General features: G+C 43.2%; 1 protein-coding gene across 4 annotated transcripts in view; it reads left to right on the top strand.

Moving 5' to 3' along the window:
- SLAIN2 (SLAIN motif family member 2) overlaps window positions 1-20,518 on the top strand; it is a 346,739-nt gene that overhangs the window by 172,997 nt on the left and 153,224 nt on the right. The window contains exon 9 of one of the 4 annotated variants that reach the window (XM_070757199.1): window positions 12,360-12,505. The exons of the other annotated variants lie outside the window; for them this stretch is intronic. Within the exon in view, the coding sequence (XP_070613300.1) occupies window positions 12,360-12,426 (67 nt within the window). The 3' untranslated portion in view covers window positions 12,427-12,505. Of the gene's footprint in view, window positions 1-12,359; window positions 12,506-20,518 lie in introns of those variants that run through there. 4 annotated transcript variants of the gene reach the window in all.

Here is a 20,518-nt window from a genome sequence, read left to right as displayed (position 1 = left end):
TCATTCCATTTTATCCCCCCCTTGGCACCAGCAGCTCTCACCCATTGGTGCCATACAGGGGGGGGTTGTTTCTAGATATTCCTCGCCCACCATATCTCCGCAGATGCCCTCCATCACTGACTGCAGGTCGCTCCCACCGGCCTGGATCGTCAGCGGCTTTGGTCTCACCAGCGCTGGTCTCTGCTCTACTCTACGAGCAGGCAGGGTCGCCTCAGTTCCAGCGCTGGTCTCTGCTCTACTCCGCTCCGCTCTCTCCGTTCCCCTCCTTTCCATCGACCCTCGAACCTCGTCTCCACCACCCCGGCACTGGCACTGGTCACTCTCACTCCCCAGTGCCGCGCCAGGAAGCTCAGCTCAGTCCGGCTCTCCACTTTCACAGCTTCTCTCCTCTCTCCTCTTCTTCGGCATTTTGCTCTCAGCATTTTGCTCTCAGCGTTCAGGCCCGGCCACCATCTTCCGCGCCTCAGCTGATCGGCACTGCAGCCTCCAGCGCTCCCCAGCGTCCCCAACAGCAGCGAAGGCACTCAATCTCTGGCTGCCTCAACGGGGGACAAGACAACAGACCGACTTCGGGTCATTTCGGAGCTGGATTGGCCCATTCCCGATGATTTTTCACCGTAGTCTCAGGAGAGCGACAGACCCACCATCTCCACCATGAAGTTGTTCCTTCCAGCTGCTGCTTCGACCCTTGGAAGAGCACAAAACCCGCTCTACAGGACACCTTCCTCGAATGAGTCTTCCGGAAGAGGAAGTTCCTCTGTACATATATATTTTCCAGCCATTACTACTTTTGATGCCATTTAAGGTGCTTTTTAATAAGTTTCCTCTTGTATCTGTTCCATATTTCCTGTAAGTTGTAACTCTCCTGGATCATACTCTCTGTGGGGTAACTGCTGAACAAATGTAGTGCTATCTGCCTGGATTTAGCAGTTGCTTTTTCCAGAAATAGCCGTTTTGGAATAAATATGCACTCTGCGCCTTCACTGATCTGTGGAAAGAGGAAAATAGTAATAACAATCTCTTTTGCTAACTAAAATAAATAATCCATATTTTAAGGCTACACTCTATTGTGTTATATATAAAACAAATCTGAGATTACCAAAAAAAAGATGTCAAGATAGTTAAAGTATTAATTGGTACACATAGATGCTTGCCAAAAGAAGAATACTTATTTAAATTTAGCTTACAATGAAAGAGGGTTTTTTAACTATTAAGGTGAAGAGTAATCTTATCCAAATATGAGAATTTTTATTAAGATAATGGTTTGTCTAAAGCAGTGATTTTCAACTTTTTTTGAGCCGCGGCACATTTTTTACATTTACAAAATCCTGGGGCACACCACCAACCAAAATGACACAAATCTAATAAATAAATAAATACATACATACATACATACATACATACACACACACACACACACACACACATAAATAACCCCCCTCATATATACAATCCCATGTAACATCCCCTTATAAATACAGTCAATCATCAATCATCCCTCCTCAAATTTATACCACTGTCTCATTTCTGGGTACTTCTCCTGTCTTTCCCCCTTTTCTCTCTCATGTTTCTCATTTCTCTCTCTTCCTCCCTTTTTTCCTCATTCCTTCTTGTTGTATCCTTGTAAATAGTTTGGTTCCGTGTGGAAACGCTGTCTGAGCGAGAATCAGGAAGTCACTCCTGATTGGCTCAGATGCGGCTGCTCTCTCTCTGGCGGGAACCGCAAATGTACAAAAGGAGCGGTTTCTCCCAGGTAGAGCAGACGGTATCCGCTGAAGTCACTTACCTTTCTGAGCTGAATAAAGGAACCGTTTTCACCTAACCCTGTCTCTGGGTCTACTTCACTGGCGACGAAGGTGGGATGAACCACGCGTGCACAATGAACAACCTTCAAATCGGCCGGGCTCCTGAGTTCTTCGATCTGGAGAAATCCTCCTGGGACGCCTACCTAGCCAAGTTCGAGATCTTCCTCGAAGCAGCGGGAATAAGGGATGCCAACGCCAAACAAAAACGGGCCATCTTCCTGAACTACTGCGGTCCAGAAATCTTCGACCTCGGCCAGACTCTCACCGATCCGCTGCCAGCCAAATCTGTCGCTTGGGACGTCCTGCAAGCCAAACTCGTGAGCCATTTCAATCCAACGAAACCAGCCGTCGTTTTCCGGCACCAGTTTTCCAGAATGGCTCAGCTCGAATCAGAATCCATCAATCAATTCGCAACGCGACTTCGAACGGTGCTTGCAAAATGCAAGTTTGATAACCCAGAAGCTCGCCTCACCGATGCCTTAATCTTCGGCATGAGAAATGCCACGGTCAGGAACAAACTCCTCACCGAAGACGAGCCGACCCTACAGGCAGTAATCAAGCTGGCTCAAACCGCAGAGGTCGCCAACGCTGCTGCCAAAGAACTGAAGGAGCACGACAAGCGAGAGGTCATCGCCATGATCAACTCCACGTTTTCCCGCGCCGAGGACCCAGACGACCTCAGCCCACCAGCTCTCAACGAGGACAGCTGTTTCCTGCTGCAACAGGACCAGCCGAGACAACCCAGGTACCCTCGCCCCGTCGCCCCCTGCGCCGGCTGCCGAGGAAACCATCCGCGCCAACGATGCCCTTTCCGGGACGCCATTTGCCACCGCTGCAACCGACGCGGCCATATCGCCGAAGCCTGCAGAGCATCTGTGCCTGAAGAAGCCTTCTCCACTCCTCGTCCTCAGCGTTTCCAGAATCAAATACCTCAACTGCGCGAAAACAGGTCCTTCCGGTTTTCCGGCCACAAGAACTACTCAACCGCTAACCGCGACTACTCAAGAGGTAACAATCAATTTTCCGTGAATAACACGGCAACAAAAAATGGGGGCAAGATTGTAATTTCACTGCTTTTGAACAACAAGCCATGTTCTATGGAACTTGATACGGGGTCTAAATACACCATTATGCCGTGGGAAAAGCTTAAAATGTACATGCCTAGCCTCTCTAAATCTGAGCTATTACAAACCTCATTGGTAATTAGAGATTTTCAAGGGGGAATAATTTCTGTTTTATTTATTTATTATTTATTTATTTATTTATTTATTACTTAGATTTGTATGCCGCCCCTCTCCGAAGACTCGGGGCGGCTCACAACACGTGTAAACAAATCATAAATAATCTAAACAGATTTAAAATATTTAACGATTTCAAAAAGACCCCATATACTAACAGACATACACTCAGGCATACCATATATAAATTAAACATGCCCAGGGGAAGATGTTTCAGTTCCCCCATGCCTGACGGCAAAGGTGGGTTTTAAGGAGTTTTCGGAAGGCAGGAAGAGTAGGGGCAGTCCTAATCTCCGGGGGGAGTTGGTTCCAGAGGGCCGGTGCCGCCACAGAGAAGGCTCTTCCCCTGGGGCCCGCCAACCGACATTGTTTAGTTGACGGGACCCAGAGAAGGCCCACTCTGTGGGACCTAATCGGTCGCTGGGATTCGTGCGGCAGCAGGCGGTCTCGGAGATATTCTGGTCCAGTGCCATGAAGGGCTTTAAAGGTCATAACCAACACTTTGAAGGCCAAGTGAATGTACCTATCGTGTTTAAGAATGTTAAATGTACCCTGCCTATGATTGTTGTTACAGGGGCTAAACACTCTCTCCTGGGGTTGGCTTGGATGAAACCTTTGGGAATTGAAATTTCTGGTATTTGTACTGTTAACTCTGATAGCATGCCTAACTTTTTACAAGAATTCCCAGAAGTGTTTAGCCCCACCTTGGGATCATATAAAGGGCCCCCTATCTCGTTTTCTATTGACCCCAAGGTCCCGACTGTACGGCTCAAACCTCGCAGGGTACCCCTTCCGCTCCTCCCCAAACTTGACCTACAGCTGGATAAGCTCATAAGCCAAGGCATTTTAGTTCCTGTAGAGCAGGGGCCATGGGAAACACCCGTAGTCACACCTTTGAAACCAGATGGCTCCTTAAGGGTTTGCGCTGACTATAAATCTACGCTCAACAAAGCCCTCCAACATCACCCTTACCCCATTCCTGTGGTACAACAGCTCCTTCACTCCCTGGGGGAAGGGAAAAGGTTCGCAAAAATCGATTTAGCGCAAGCTTACCAGCAACTCCCTGTCGATGAACCGACAGCACGCGCACAGACAATTGTAACCCACAGGGGTGCCTTTAAATGTACCAGATTACAGTTTGGAGTAAGCATAGCCCCAGGGATATTTCAAAGCATAATGGAACGGCTGTTATCAGGGATTAAAGGGGCCATTCCCTATTTTGATGACATCTTAATTGCAGGGGAAAACCAAGAGCAGCTCAACAAAAGAATAAGGGAAGTACTTCAGAGACTACAGGACAAAGGGCTAAGAATCAAACCTGACAAATGTGTGTGGGGAACCAACAGTGTAGAATTTCTAGGATATAAAATCGATGGGGAAGGTATCCACCCCACTACTGAAAAATTGAGAGCCATTAGGGAAGCCCCAGAACCACAAAATAAGACAGAATTGCAAGCTTTTTTAGGCCTTCTTAACTTTTACTCCATCTTTTTAAAACAGAAGGCAACAGCAGCAGAGCCTCTACACTGTTTGCTCCAGAAAGAAACTCCTTGGACATGGGGGAGAACTGAACACGAAGCCTTTGTACAAATAAAACAGTTGCTAACTTCTAAAAGTGTGGTAGTCCAGTATAGTACTTCGCTACCCATCAGGCTTACGTGCGATGCTTCCCCATATGGCGTGGGAGGGGTCTTGGCACACGTTTTGCCTAATAATACAGAGGCCCCAATTGCTTTCTTTTCCAGAACAATGACCAATACTGAGAGAAATTACAGCCAACTAGATAAGGAGGCTCTAGCTTTAGTGGCTGGGGTGAAGAAGTTTCATAATTATCTTTTTGGCAGGAGTTTTGAATTGGTTACCGACCACAAGCCTTTACTAGGCCTCTTAGCCCCCAACAAACCTACTCCCCCATTTATGTCTCCAAGGTTAATCAGATGGGCCCTTTTCCTCTCAGGATACCAGTACGAGCTCATTCATAAAGGGGGTAAAACCATCAACCACGCAGATGGTCTCAGTAGGTGCCCCATGGCAGAGTTAGTAGAGGACCCTGCCCCGTTTCCTAATGATAGAACTCGAAGACAACCCACTAACTACTGCAAAGGAGGTGGCTGCACACACGCAGCAAGACCCAATCCTAAAAAAGGTGGTAAACTGTGTACTTAAGGGGTGGCAGAACGACTCTGTGGAACCTGAATTGTGTGATTTCAAAACTACTGCAAAGGAGGTGGCTGCACACACGCAGCAAGACCCAATCCTAAAAAAGGTGGTAAACTGTGTACTTAAGGGGTGGCAGAACGACTCTGTGGAACCTGAATTGTGTGATTTCAAAACCAAAAGACTAGAATTGTCATATGTGAAAGGTTGCCTGTTGTGGGGTGATAGAGTAATCATTCCTGAAAGTCTAAAGACCAAAGTACTCGAAATGTTACATGTGGGCCATCCTGGGATTGTCAGGATGAAGGTCCTAGCTAGGGGGCACTTATGGTGGCCAGGTTTGGATACTGATATTGAAAACTGGGTACCCAAATGTGATCCGTGCCAAGAGTCACGGCCTAACCCCCCCCCAAAACAACTCCAGCAGAGTGGGAACAACCTGCAGGGCCATGGTCCAGGGTCCATATTGATTTTGCAGGGCCAGTGGGGTCACAATACTTTTTAATAGTAGTTGATGCATTTTCCAAGTGGGTGGAAAATATAGCAATGAACAATATAACTACAAGTGCCACCATTAAGGTTCTGCGCCGTTTGTTTGCCACCCATGGTTGTCCTGATATCTTAGTGTCTGACAATGGGCCACAATTAACAGCCAGGCAATTTGAATTGTTCTTAGATAATTTAGGAATCAGACATGCACTCATCTCACCTTACTCGCCCTGGGCTAATGGTTTGGTAGAACGTTACGTTCGGGTGGCAAAGGAAGCATTGCGCAGATCAGGCCCAGGAGATGTACAACAGAATTTGGACCAGTTTTTGTTAACCCAGCATATCACCCCAAACTCTCACACGCACATAAGCCCTGCTGAGATACTAATGGGAAGGAAACTGAGGTCCCCACTGGATAGGTTACACCCAAGGTTTTTTACCCAAAATCCTATGTATGTGAACCCTGAGAGACAAATGTATTTGGGGCAAAGTGTTTTTGTAAAGAATTTTGATGGGGGTGTAAATTGGATGAAAGGGACAATTGTACAACAGACTGCTCCAAAAACATACATTGTTAAGTTGGAGGATGGTCGAATGTGGAAGCGGCACATTGACCATATACGTAAGCGCATGGGAAACTCATCGGAACAAACCGCTGAAACAGACTCTCCCACTTTAATAGACTGTAACGCGCAACCCGATTTAATAGACTTGCAAATGGACTTATCGGGTCAGGAAGGATCCTCCAGCGACGCCGAACCATCTTCATCCTCCGAGGTCGGTGTTATGCCTGCCAGGTCAACCCAACAGGCCGGAGCCCAAACCAGGCCCCAGCCGCGCCGGGAAAGCACAAATGAACCGACCTCCACCGTCGGCAGCGAGGACTCAATTGAACTGCGCAGGTCGGAGCGAGCCTCGCGAAGACCCAGCAGATTGGAGGACTTCGTCACGTGGCTTTCGTGATTGATGTATCCTGACTAAGGAGGGAGGGGTGTTGTATCCTTGTAAATAGTTTGGTTCCGTGTGGAAACGCTGTCTGAGCGAGAATCAGGAAGTCGCTCCTGATTGGCTCAGACGTGGCTGCTCTCTCTCTGGCGGGAACCGCAAATGTACAAAAGGAGCGGTTTCTCCCAGGTAGAGCAGACGGTATCCGCTGAAGTCACTTACCTTTCTGAGCTGAATAAAGGAACCGTTTTCATCTAACCCTGTCTCTGGGTCTACTTCACTTCTCCCTCTCACTTCTCCTCTTTTTCCATCCCTGTCTCTCTCCCCCCCTTACATGTGTGTGTATACACACTCGAACCATTTCCAAAACCAGTTGAGGGCTGGGTTTTTTTTCTCTTTTATTCTTTTCAAAAACAGGTGTGGGCTGGGGGGGGGTTCTTATTATTTGGGTGCTTTTTACCATATGCTTCAAGAATCACTTCTCTCTCTCTTTTGTTTCTCCTCTCATTCTCTGCCTCAATCATTTTCTCATTTCTCCTTTTTTCTCCCCTTTTTGTTCTCATTTCTCTCTCTCCTGTCTCTCTTGCTTTCTCTCTTTTGCTATCTTTTTCTCTCTTGCTTTCCTTCTCTCTCTCACTCATTCTCTCTCTTATTTTCTTTATCTCTCTCTCTTGTTCTCTCTCTCTCTCATGCTTTCTCTCTCTTGTTCTTTCTCTCTCTCTTTCTGTTGCTCTCTCATTCTCTCTTATTTTCTTTCTCTCCCTCTCTCTTGTTCTCTCTCTCTCTCTCTTATTTTCTTTCTGAGGCTCCTCCCACAGCAGTGGCTACAGCGGCGCTAGCGATCCGGCTGCTAGCCGCTCCGAGCGCTGTGGGAATGCCCACCCCTCTCACAGTCCGGTCCCGGGCTGACAGTAAAGGGGCTGCTTCCCATCCTCCTTCTCAGAAGGTTTCCTTCTGAGCAAGCTGGCAGGAGGATGGGAAGCAGCCCCTTTACTGTCAGTCCGGGACCAGACTGTGAGAGGGGTGGGCGTTCCCACAGCGCTCAGAGCAGCTAGCGGCCAGATCGCCAGTGCCGCTGCAGCCACCGCTAATGTAAAGGGGCTGCTGCCCATCCTCCTGCCAGCTTGCTCAGAAGGAAACCTTCTGAGAAGGAGGATGGGAAGCAGCCCCTTTACTGTCAGCCTGGGACCGGACTGTGAGAGGGGTGGGCGTTCCCACAGTGCTCGGAGCGGCTAGCGGCCGGATCACCAGCGCCGCTGCAGCCATCGCTGTGGGAGGAGCCGCGCCCCAAGAAAGCCGAAGAGAAAGACGGATCGGGCGGGCGGGGACAGCCACAAGTGGAAGCCTCAGTCCTGGAGCTCCCACTTGCAGGAGCCGCCTGGCGGCACACCTGCCGGTGTCTCGCAGCACACTAGTGTGCCGCGGCACACCGGTTGAAAAACACTGCGCTAGCATAATAAAAGTTTCATTATTATCTTTTTCTATTCAAAGATGGAGATGCAAGTGAATTGGAGCGTACAAAGCAGTATATGAATGATGCCTTTCAATCTGGGGCGCTGACATGTCTGATTTGCATTGGTTCAATTAAGAGAAATCAAGCGGTAAGTATCTTACTTTGCTGTAATATCTTTTTTCCAATCTGTATTTACTAATCTCTTGAAATACTCTTGGCTTCCGAAACGAAACAGGATCAGAATGCTTATTTGGGACTTCCTCTTTGGAATATCCAATCAGAGTATTCCAAGCCTCCTTTTCTATGGTGGGTAATTGAATCAACCTGAGTGAATAGATTTCCTTATTAAATTTATACAAACAGTTCAAATTAACATCATTAAGACTTACCATATAAGACGCACTGGAATATAAGATGCAGCTTAGTTTTGGAGGAGGAAAATAGCGGAAAATATCTACCTAACAGGTATTCATCTGGCTAGTATCCTTAGCCTGGTCAGCTTCAGAACATTATTTTATTACATTATTTTATTATTTTATTTATTACATTATTTTATTATTTCTGGAGACCTCACCTACAAAAAGATATTGACAAAATTGAACAGGTCGAAAGACGGGCTACAAGAATGGTGGAAGGTCTTAAGCATAAAACGTATCAGGAAAGACTTAATGAGCACAATCTGTATAGTCTGGAGGACAGAAGGAAAAGGGGGGACATGATCGAAACATTTAAATATGTTAAAGGGTTAAATAAGGTCCAGGAGGGAAGTGTTTTTAATAGGAAAGTGAACACAAGAACAAGGGGACACAATCTGAAGTTAGTTGGGGGAAAGATTAGCAGTAACGTGAGAAAATATTATTTTACTGAAAGAGTAGTAGATCCTTGGAACAAACTTCCAGCAGACGTGGTAGATAAATCCACAGTAACTGAATTTAAACATGCCTGGGATAAACATATATCCATCCTAAGCTAAAATACAGAAAATAGTATAAGGGCAGACTAGATGGACCATGAGGTCTTTTTCTGCCATTCAGAATTCTATATTTCTATGATCTGCTTAACAACCCATGCAGTCATTTTAAGTACCTCATTAGGGAGAGCAGGGGGTGGGGTCATTAAAGCCCATCTTGACATGTGATGATAGTGGGCAGGGTCCACGACAGTCATATATCAAGGACTGCCTTTATACTTGCTTGCTTCTTTACCTTCTAGTCCAGGGGTCTCCAACCTTGGCAACTTTGAAACTTGTGGACCTCAACTCCCAGAGTTCCTCAGCCAGCTTTTGTCAGGTCTGCTTCGCTCAGAATTTAGGAAAGTAAAGCTCAGAGTCCATTTTGAACTTCAAAGGTCACTTTTACTAAATCAGAAGTGAATGCATCAAAAGAAAAGTCTTAGGGAAAAGGTGTGATAGATGGCTATTACAAAATAACCCCAGAACCCCCCCTTTGCAGTTCATCCAATCCACATTGCCCATAATCGTCAGGTGGGTGCATCTTCGCTGGCGTGTCACGTTTTTGGAATGTGTGGCCGTTAACCTTGGCTCGCTGACAAGCAGGTCTGCTCTGCGCATCTGTGCCAGCCCCCAGCTGCCCCCCTTCTTCACCCTTTCTCATGCAAACTCAAAATTATACTGGGCTCCTCCAGCAAACTCCCCCCCCCAAAATACCGAATGTCTCCCCCCACCCCCATTTCTTATGACAATTGAAGTGCAGTTGAAGATAGGAAGGAAAACGCAACGAGTCTGACAGCTTTGCTGGCTGAGGAATTCTGGGAATTGAAGTCCACAAGTCTTAAAGTTTCCAAGGTTGGAGACCCCTGGTCTAGTCTCTCCCGTTCATTCTGTGCAAGAAATGCTATGAACGTACCTGTAGACACCCTTAGCTGAGTCACCTTGTCGCAGGATGACTTTTATCAAAGAGTGAGCTAAAATTGTAAAATTTAAAATCAGCAAGTAATATTGAGATTCCCAAGGGGTTTCTTTAACCAAGAAATGTACTGAGTGCAGGCACATGCTGTGATTTCATGCAAGAATCAGTAAAATTATTTCCCAGTCATGGGGCGCTTCGACAACTTTCAACCTGCAGCTGCACTTTGGCTGCACAAATCCGGACAACCACTAGATGTCAGCCAAGACAGGCAACAATTCTACCTCTTTACTGCCACACTATGTTCAACGGATCAGTCAATCAATGTTCATTCGGAAGAAAACGGACATAGAAAGATCTCTAACCAAACACTTGTCACTTACATCTAACGTCCTCCACACACAACAGAATAACCTACACAACCAGACTTGAAATCTTAGGCTAAGAAATCTTAGCACTACGTCGCCTTAAACACGACCTAAGCATAGCCCATAAAATCATCTGCTACAACATCCTTCCTGCCAACGACTACTTCAGCTTCAATCACGACAATACACAGGCACACAACAGATACAAACTCAAAGCAAACCACTCCAAACTCGACTGAGTAGTTAATGCATGGAACTCACTACCTGATTCTGTAGTATCATCACCAAACCCCCAAAACTTTGCCCTTAGACTACCCACTGTTGACCTCACCCAATTCCTAAGAGGTCAGTAAGGAGCGTGCATAAGTGCACCAGCATGACTACCGTCCTAATGTTTCTCTAGTATTAGTACCAATATCATGTTTATAAACATTTTTTAAAAAAATAATTTTTATTACAATACAAAAATTAAAAAAGAGCAGATATATAGTATTTTACATATTATATCATTTCAGAGTATAATTATTATTTGTATGGTTGTTGTGCTTAAATTCTAAGATACTTTATACAGAGCTGCCCCTAGTTCCCCCTCCCTCCCCGTTGAAATGTTGACCTAATAGTGCTATTTTTTCCTTTTGATATCAACATGCAGCTTATGGCATCAGCGGTTGTCACACATTTGTTCTATCGTACAATTAATCTAAAGTCAGATTGGATCGATCTTGATTTTGTATCTCGGAATGATTTTAAGAACATCTTGTTTATTTACTACCATTATTATTATTGTTTTGGTTTTGGGTTTTGGTTTTGGGTTTTTCCTTGTCTCTACCCAGTCATCATTTTTTTTTCAGATTTCATAATATTTTGATTCTTCTTTATTTTTGAGTTTTTGGGTTAATCTGTCCACTTCTGCACAGTCTTTTTTTTAATCATTTCTCTTTCTTTTTATATCTTTGTATACTACCAATACATACTTGACAAAATAAATAAATAAATAATTTTTTTGTGAAAAAGCAATTGGCAGCAGCTTTGGTGGTTCTGCACAACTTTTGTTCTTTTGCTGCCATCTAGTGATTCCTTTAGGAGAAAAAGTGGATGGAATGGAATTTCTGACCCTAACAGGCTCAATTCCAGCCACATTGTGCATGGTGCTAGGTAGTGGTTTTTCCACAGTTCAGGACTCTTAAATTTTAGCCAGAAAAAGCTCACAAATTGGTGGCCTTATTGTGTTGCTTGGAAGAATTACATGTACAACATGTAAGTAAGTAGCACAACTTGGCTATGTTCAAGATGCACCTTAAGGACAGACTGTAGGGGCAGCATGGCAAAGCAGCTGTGCATTTGAGGGCTCCGTATGTACATAGAAATCAACCCTTAAAGCTAGAAAGGAAGCACAGAGCTAATCTCAAAATGGCAAAATTTAAATACCTGCTAAAAAAAACATCAGCAAAGGTAATACGTCTGTTTTTGTGCTAATTCCAAAAATATGGTTAGTTTTGCTCTATCACATAAAGTTTCTGATATAGAAGCATTTTTGTTATTACGTTATTTCTACATTTTCATGTGGTAATCATTGTTTTCTTAATGTCGCCAGTATTTCCTATACGTCCTATAAAGTATTTCCTATACCTTATAATAATGATGCTGTGCCGTGCCAACTATACCTGCTACAGAAAAACTATATACATTTTTGAAATCAGAACAAAAAATGATTCAGAATAGTATAAGGTCAACTGCTATTATTACAAAAATATTTTTTTTGTAGGCCTGTGCTATTATACAATAACGGGCATAAGGCAGATGTACGAAAACATCTTCATGTGTCAGACTGCTGGAATAATTAGGGGACCGAAAGGAGGAATAAGGAAAGGCACTGCTGAATACTATTAAAATTCTTTGGCATTAGGAGATAAATAGTACAGAACCTTTGATTGTTTCCATTTTTGTTCTTTACATCAAAAGGAAAAGAAAATAGACAAATAATGAACCAGAATATCTGGGAGAAACTTTTCTGATGCATCTCATTTTCTCTGTTTCAGATCTCTGCCAGCTCCCAAAGCCTCTAGCAGCGCAAAAGACGAGAGCTGGAAGGATGGCTGCTATTGAGCGGCAGTGCATGTAACTCAGCCACGCCCATCTTCACCAGGCTAAACCACAAGTCAACATGCAGACCAATGGAAATATACTTTGGGAGGGAGGGGTTGAAAACTCTCCAGATCTCTCTGTCTTTAATTAGCACAAGCTGGCAGAGATTATAAAACAGCACTTTAATGACACTAACATCAGATACTTGGTGATCACTCAAATCATTTTTACGTGAATCACGTATCATTTCTGAAGCTCCGCTTCCCTGCTTCCTAAAAATTGTTATCAACGCTCACATGGCTACTACAGCAGCAGCCCACTACGGATGCAAACCAGGGCAGATATCTTTAATATCATTAATATGCCAAAGATACATCCATTTTTGAAAAAAAGCAGCACGTAAAATGTTAAGCAAAAAAAAAAAATTCTTGAAAGATCACACATTATTTGATTTTAAAGACCAAGGCGAAATTTCTGTAGCACGTAGAAGAGAAATATTAATGGTCAATCAAAGCAAAAAAAAAAAAAATAGATTGTAAAAATGCTAACTGGGCTAGGTGAGACAATTGCTTTAGACAATTGTGGAAGAGATGTGTTGAGAAACCGAGTCACAACAGAACGTCGTCTCTGGAATCTCACTGTGGGAGCGGTAGGAAAGTCCGTACCATTTTTTTTACAAAACAAACCTAGGCCTCTGGGACTTCACAAGCCTCCTGCCGCACGAATCCCAGCGACCGATTAGGTCCCACAGAGTGGGTCTTCTCCGGGTCCCGTCAACTAAACAATGCCGGTTGGCGGGTCCCAGGGGAAGAGCCTTCTCTGTGGCGGCGCCGGCTCTCTGGAACCAACTCCCCCCGGAGATTAGAACTGCCCCTACTCTTCCTGCCTTCCGAAAACTCCTTAAGACTCACCTTTGCCATCAGGCATGGGGAAACTAAACATCTCCCCTGGGCATGTTAAATTGTACATGGTATGCTTGTGTGTGTGTTTCCTATTACATGGGGTTTTTCTTAAATCGTTAAATATTTTAATTAATTGGATTGTTGTGACTGTTTTTACTTGTTGTGAGCCGCCCCGAGTCTTCGGAGAGGGGCGGCATACAAGTCCAACTAATAAATAAATAAATAAATAAATAAATAAATAGATAGATAGATAGATAGATAGATAGATAGATAGATAGATAGATAGATAGATAGATAGATAGATAAATAAATAAATAGGTTGCTTTTTTTAATTTTATGTTGACTTGTTCATATCAGGTTTTGTATAATACTACGATTGCCAAAAGGGCTCGTTTTCAGTTGTACAATCCCAAAACTAGCTGTTCCTGGCTCAGGAAAATAGCCTTTTTCTCTCTTTTTTTGCAGTGATATTTTTTGAATATACAAGTTCTTTTTACAAGCAAGCTTCCTGGAAAGAGAAGGGATGAAGACATATCGCCACGTGCTTACTACCTGGAGTGCAACTTGAGCAGGCCCGTAGTTAACATGAAGGGAAAAACAGCTATGCAGCCCTTAACCAGAGGTTCTAAAGAAATCAGTTGTTCCGCTGATACCAAATGATTTATTCATGTGGGTTATGTTTCACAGTATGAGGGAGTCCGTCTTTCTCTTTATTAAAAAGAAAAAAAAATCAGCTTCTTAAAGGTGTGTTGAATTGTAAATACTTCCACTGAGGTTTATTGCCCCTTATTAATACTTTAACTGATGTACTTTGCCTTATATTTGTATTTTGCATTGTTGGTAACAGTTTGCAAAGAAAAAACAGAAAACTCTGCCATGTATGTTTACAAAGTGGTTTGTTCCTCTAACCGTTGTCGGCTTTTCGCTATTTCGCCAGTCCTTATTTGTCAGGGTATCCCTTCACGCAGTAGGAAAAAAAATACTAATACCCAAAGCCCCATCTCTTGCAGATCCCCTTTTCAGTTGCTTTTATGTTGGAGTGGAAGACGGAAAGTAAGCTACTTTTGCCAGAAAGAAATTCAGAGTAAGTCGGTTGCAAGAATTATTTTTCTTTTTAAGGGAAAAAAAAAAGGCAGTCTCTTAGAATAACATTTCCTTTTGCTGTCTAAAACAGAGGTCTCCAACCTTGGCAACTTTAAGACTTTTGGACTTCAACTCTGGGAGTTAAATCCCACAAGTCTTAAAGTTGCCAAGGTTGGAAACCCCTGGTGTAAAGCACTGAGCTTTAAAAAAACCCAAGGTTTTAGCTAGGATACCATTTTGGTAAAGGACTGAACATCCAAACACATTCTGTTTGCAGCTTGAAAAAAAACCTCATTCATGCCTGCCTCTTAAAATGCGTGCTTTTGAATTTTTACCAGAAAAAAAAGAGAGAGTTAAGTGGTTTTGGGGATTCCAGTCTTCTATTATTTAGATTAGCCTTCCTAGATTAGCGGATTAAAAGCCATGCAATTTTTTTACTTGAATTGGAAATGTGACCAAGGCAGGATAGGATTAGACATCTGTTCCAGCACTCAGGCAATTTTTAAATTTCTTTTTTTTTTTTAATTGGAAAGGAAGGGCCCTTCTGTGGTCTTGTGTAAGGGATGGGATTCTGGGATCTTTAGTTGCTGGGTTCTGAAGGCACAATATAGAGACCTTTCAGACGTGCGTTTATCATCTGCGAGTAAGAGATGGGCATCTCTTATCTTGTCGCTTTACATAGTGAGATTACTTGCACTTCTGTGAGTGAGTCACAAGCACAGTGTGGGAAGTGATTCTTTTCCTTTAACTGGGAATGTCACTATCAACACATCCTAATTTACAGTCAAGTCAGAACAAGAAGAATTGAACTGAGGTGGTCTTCTTAAATCAGGGTAGCCAATAATTATAGGGAGAGAAGCTAACAGAGCTGTGTTGCACTGTTAGTCCAGCCTATTTAACGCGCCGAAAAGAAAACATGAGATAATCTAAATATTTTTAGGTAACTTTTGCCTATCCTAATTTTTAAAATGGGGCTCTAGCAAAACAGATATTGCAGTCTTTATAAGTGGGGACATTCTCATTTCTACTTTTACTACAAAAATAATGATATTTAACTGAGTATTTTCTTCAAACATCCAGATGTTGCCTTTTTTAACCAAGCTACATCACCTTGATTTATAAGTGTGTTTTTATGGAAGTTCACCCTTGCGTTACTTCAATAAAGCATCAAGTTTTAAGGGCATCATTCCCCTGCTGCCACATTGCAATAAACATCCAGCAAATTTAGATTCCTGAAAAAGGTGTAGTTAGAGGAGACTTTCACATTGTCAGTTCATTTGATTGCCATGACATCCTATGACTTTCTGTGTTTTAGAGGTTTGGGTATATTGAAGTGTGGAAACATGAATATGATAAACTAGTGCCTATGATTTACTTAATTTATGTTTGACAATAGTTGTTAAGGGTTTTATGAATGGTGGGGGGGGATTGTGTCAACAGCTCAGAATTGTACGTATGTATGTAGGCAGAAAACAGGAGTTCAGCTTCTAAAATTTATTTAATTTTTCTTCAGTGTTTGAATGTTTTTTTGTAAATGTTAATAATAAAAAGTGTAAAAAGGAAGAATATAGGTATTCTTAAAACATTTCTTTGACTCCTTTTTGAAATAAAATATATATAAAATGAAATATTTGTTGTTTGCTTTAAGTATATTAAATACTTTGTTCATTTGAATGTTTTCAGAAAAGAAACTTGAATGGCAGATGCTGCCTTACGTTCAAATTACACATAATACAAACAGTCCCATTTTTAAGCATAGAATATTATGAATCAAATGGGAAAAGGGAGAGTTTATTTTAAAACTGAAAGAAAACTAGACAGTAACAGAGAACCTTTAGCAACAGCATAATTTATATAACTATTTTTAATGTCTGCATAAATTATTTTGTTTTAATAATGTAACCTGGTTAATTTTAATTTTAATTTTATTCATATGAAATGTTGTAAATTTACCATTAATGCATGCTAGCTTAGTTTTTCTTTTCAGATGTTCTGTTTTCTAAATCTTCATTTGTTCTGTTACAAAACAACAGAATAGAATTTCTTCTATTTTTATTATTTTTTTAAAGCTTAAGTAGATTTACCAGTCTCTAAAGTTTTTTTAATGGCCTTTTTTGTTTCTGCATAAACATTTTTGTACGTTTTATCACAAGGGAGATAACTTTCTCTCAATTTACTGCTACTTAGAGGCACGGTTTTGTGTTTGCATTTTTATCAACATGAAATTTTTCGAGTGGATAAACCTAAAGCCCTAATTATAGTTCTGATCTTATAAAGGAAAAATACAAGTTTTGGTTAGAGAACTTCATTTGATCTCCAGTTTAAAAAATAAAGTACCAGCTTTGCTCTTTTTACATAACTTTTTAATGAAAGGATGGTTCTTTTAAGAAAGCATAAATAGCTCACGCGACATCTTTGGCTGGTATATATCTTTTTAATAATCACATTTCAAATTTAATGCTAATATAAAATACTTTTATTCCGTACACAGTTTTCATCTGTTTATCAGGTTGTTTACAGAAATAAGTTTTTAACTAAATTTTATATAGGCTATGTAGATGTTCCAGTTCAAGTATTCCTTTTGGTTTTATTATGATGATATTCCTGCAGTGGTGGATTTCTCCCAGTTCAGACCAGTTCTTAGAATCAGTAGCACTGGTGGCAGGAGGTTCTGCCCAGCCGCCTGTGATACTTCTGCACATGCACAGAAATGGCGCGTATACACAAACTGGTAGCAAAATGATTTAAAACCTACCACTGCATTCCTGATATTTCCACTTACGGTATATTTCTCTATGGAAAGGCTATAATGTTCCTACAGCAATAGGATATGGTGTCTCAGTTTGATTGTGACATCTCACAATTTGACATATGAAACTTTTTCCCATAACACACTATTTTAGTTAGTGCTGCTAATTTTCACAATAGGCTGAAATATAAAAGAGAATGTCGTCATAATTTCTTGAAGAGCCTTCTATGGAACAGTAACTTTCCTTTATGGTGATTTATTTTTGGCTTTTGACAGGTTCCATTTTTATTTCTGAGATAAAAAAGGGAAGAAAAACAGCAAAAGTATCCATGCATATTTTGGTGCTCACAGAAAACTGGAATGTTGAAAGGGTGTAAGAGATGAATCGTACACTGCTGGGATTTTAGGCTCCTATCTTTTTTTCCAAATTCAGCTTGTTTTATTCTTGAATAATGGTGCTATGGATCTTGTGTTCTGAATCATATTCCGCCCTAATAGTGTTTGTTGCATAAAATTAAATCCAGAAGCACACACAGATAACTGATTTTGCTGGATTCATTAACTTCTGTATAAATAAAATACCGTATTTTCCGGCGTATAAGACGACTTTTTAACCCCTGAAAATCTTTTCCAAAGTGGGGGGTCGTCTTATAGGCCGGATACTGCGCCCATTCCACAGCCGCGGGCGGGAGGAGGGGGGGGGGGAGCGGACCCGCGCTCACTTTCGGCTCCGGGGACTGCGGGTGGCGTTGGCGCCGAAAGGAAAAAGCGCTGCTGTTGCTGCTGTCGCTGCCGCCTGAGGCGGCGGCACTCGAATCTGGCGTGGTGGAAAATCTGGAGGCAGGCAAAGATTTTCCACCACGCCAGATTCCAGTGCCGCCGCCTCAGGCGGCAGCGACAGCAGCAACAGCAGCGCGTTGTTTTTTTATTTCCCCCTTTGGTTTCTCTTCACAGGCGGGAGTTCGGGAGGCAAGGGAGCGCTCGAGGAGACAGCGTCTTGCGGCATCGCTCAGCAACTTCTTTTTCCTTTCGGCGCCATAGCCATCCGCAGTCCCCGGAGCCGAAAGTGAGCGCGGGTCCGCTCCGCCCGCCCGGTTTGCAAGCGGCGGAGATCCCGGGCTGCTTGGCCGAGCGGGGCTTCCATTCAGGACGGGGGCAGGAGGGAGGGAGGGAAGGGAAACGCAGCCCTTTGCCTCAACCCGCCGGCTCCGGGGACTGCGGGTGGCTATGGCGCCGAAAGGAAAAAGAAGTTGCTGAGCGTCCCTTCGTCATAAACTCAACGGGAGGCGATGCCGCAAGACGCTGTCTCCTCGAGCGCTCCCTTGCCTCCCGAACTCCCGCCTGTGAAGAGAAACCAAAGGGGGAAATAAAAAAACAAGGCGTCGGGCGAGCGCCAACCGATTCCGGAGCTCCCTCGCCGGCTTCATCGAAGCGCTGCTATTGCTGGACGACGCCACTCCCGCCGCCGGCTTTGCTGGGGTGGAGCGCCACTCCCGGTGGCAGGAACTGCGGGGGGTAGCCGGCGTAACGAGCCCTTGCCACAGCTATCCGCCGCTTCTTTGTTCTCCGCCTTGCCTCCGCTACTCCCGCCGCCGCCTTTGCCTCTTGCCCGGCGGGGAGAGCAAAGGCGGCGGTGGGAATAGCGGAGGCGAGGCGGAGAAGAAAGAAGCGGCGGATAGCTGTGGCAAGGGCTCGTTACGCCGGCTACCCCCCGCAGTTCCTGCCGCCGGGAAGCAGCCCCTTTACTGTCATCCCGGGACCGGACTGTGAGAGGGGTGGGCGTTCCCACACCGCTCGGAGCGGCTAGCGGCCGGATCGCCAGCGCCGCTGTAGCCACCGTTGTGGGAGGAGCCTCAGAAAGAAAATAAGAGAGAACAAGAGAGAGAGAGAACAAGAGAGAGGGAGAGAGGTGATTCTTGAAGCATATGGTAAAAAGCACCCAAATAATAAGAAACACCCCCCCCCAGCCCACACCTGTGTTTGAAAAGAATAAAAGAGAAAAAAAACCCAGCCCTCAACTGGTTTTGGAAATGGTTCGAGTGTGTATACACACACACGTAAGGGGGGGAGAGAGACAGGGATGGAAAAAGAGGAGAAGTGAGAGGGAGAAGGAATGAGGGAAAAAGGGAGGAAGAGAGAGAAATGAGAAACATGAGAGAGAAAAGGGGGAAAGACAGGAGAATAACCCAGAAATGAGACAGTGGTATAAATTTGAGGAGGGATGATTGATGATTGACTGTATTTATAAGGGGATGTTACATGGGATTGTATATATGAGGGGGTTATTTATGTGTGTGTGTGTGTGTGTGTGTGTGTGTATGTATTTATTTATTAGATTTGTGTAATTTTGGTTGGTGGTGTGCCCCAGGATTTTGTAAATGTAAAAAATGTGCTGCGGCTCAAAAAAGGTTGAAAATCACTGCTCTAGCAGGTGGTAAATCAGTACTCCTTTTAACTGACAAGGGACCCATTTCCCAGACTTTGATCATTTCCCCAGGTATTTTTGTACCTACTTGACCAACATTATTAGTGGTTACAAAATTGAATGTTAAACTGGATGCATTTATTTCTGCCTGTTTGTATTTGTTCTTATGTTTAACCATTGAAAATGTACTTTTCCTCCAAAAAGAATCCTCTTTCCATATTTCTTAGGCAACATTTTAAAATAACTTTAAAAGCTGAGGTCATATTATTCACCCTGCTCTGTATCATAGCACACTGCACAGTACTGAAAATTGGCAGGGTCACTAATTAAACCCGACAAGTTAAAATCTGTTTAAGTGACATTGCAAGAGGATAAAGACAGAAAGTGCGGAAAGAGGAAAAAATGGATGGGCTGTTTGGATTGCCATATCATGATATCACATACAGATTCTCATTCCATAATAGATTCTCACATGCTGCATGTTAGACTGAAAGATACCTGCAGAATAGATGGTAGGAGAAAGAAAAATAGCCAGGTTCACCTTTTTGTGTTGACAAATTATGATGAGTTATAATAATAAACTTAATTGTGGTGAGGAGAAATATGAGAGGCAGACAAGACAGATAGACAGAGACATATGGAGAGATAGACAGAAGAGTGCTCCCACTTGGCTCTCTCTCTCTAAATAATTCATTCATAATTTTAACAATAAGATCTTCATCATTAGTAATTAAAATATTGTGTTATCATGTTCAGAAATGATTTTTTTCTCAATGCAAGTACATCATAGACCTAGACTCAGTCAGGTCTATGATGTACAGAAGAGGGGTAGTCTTATACGGCGAGTATATCTCAAATTCTATATTTTAACTGGAAAAGTTAGGGGGTCGTCTTATACGCCCAGTCGTCTTATACGCCGGAAAATACGGTATATATACAATGCCATTAAGCTCC

The sequence above is a fragment of the Erythrolamprus reginae genome, chromosome 7, assembly GCF_031021105.1.
Source record: "Erythrolamprus reginae isolate rEryReg1 chromosome 7, rEryReg1.hap1, whole genome shotgun sequence".
Classification (NCBI taxonomy): Eukaryota; Metazoa; Chordata; class Lepidosauria; order Squamata; family Dipsadidae; genus Erythrolamprus; species Erythrolamprus reginae.
Note: the sequence above shows the minus strand (reverse complement) of the source record. Positions and strands in the feature narration are given on the sequence as shown.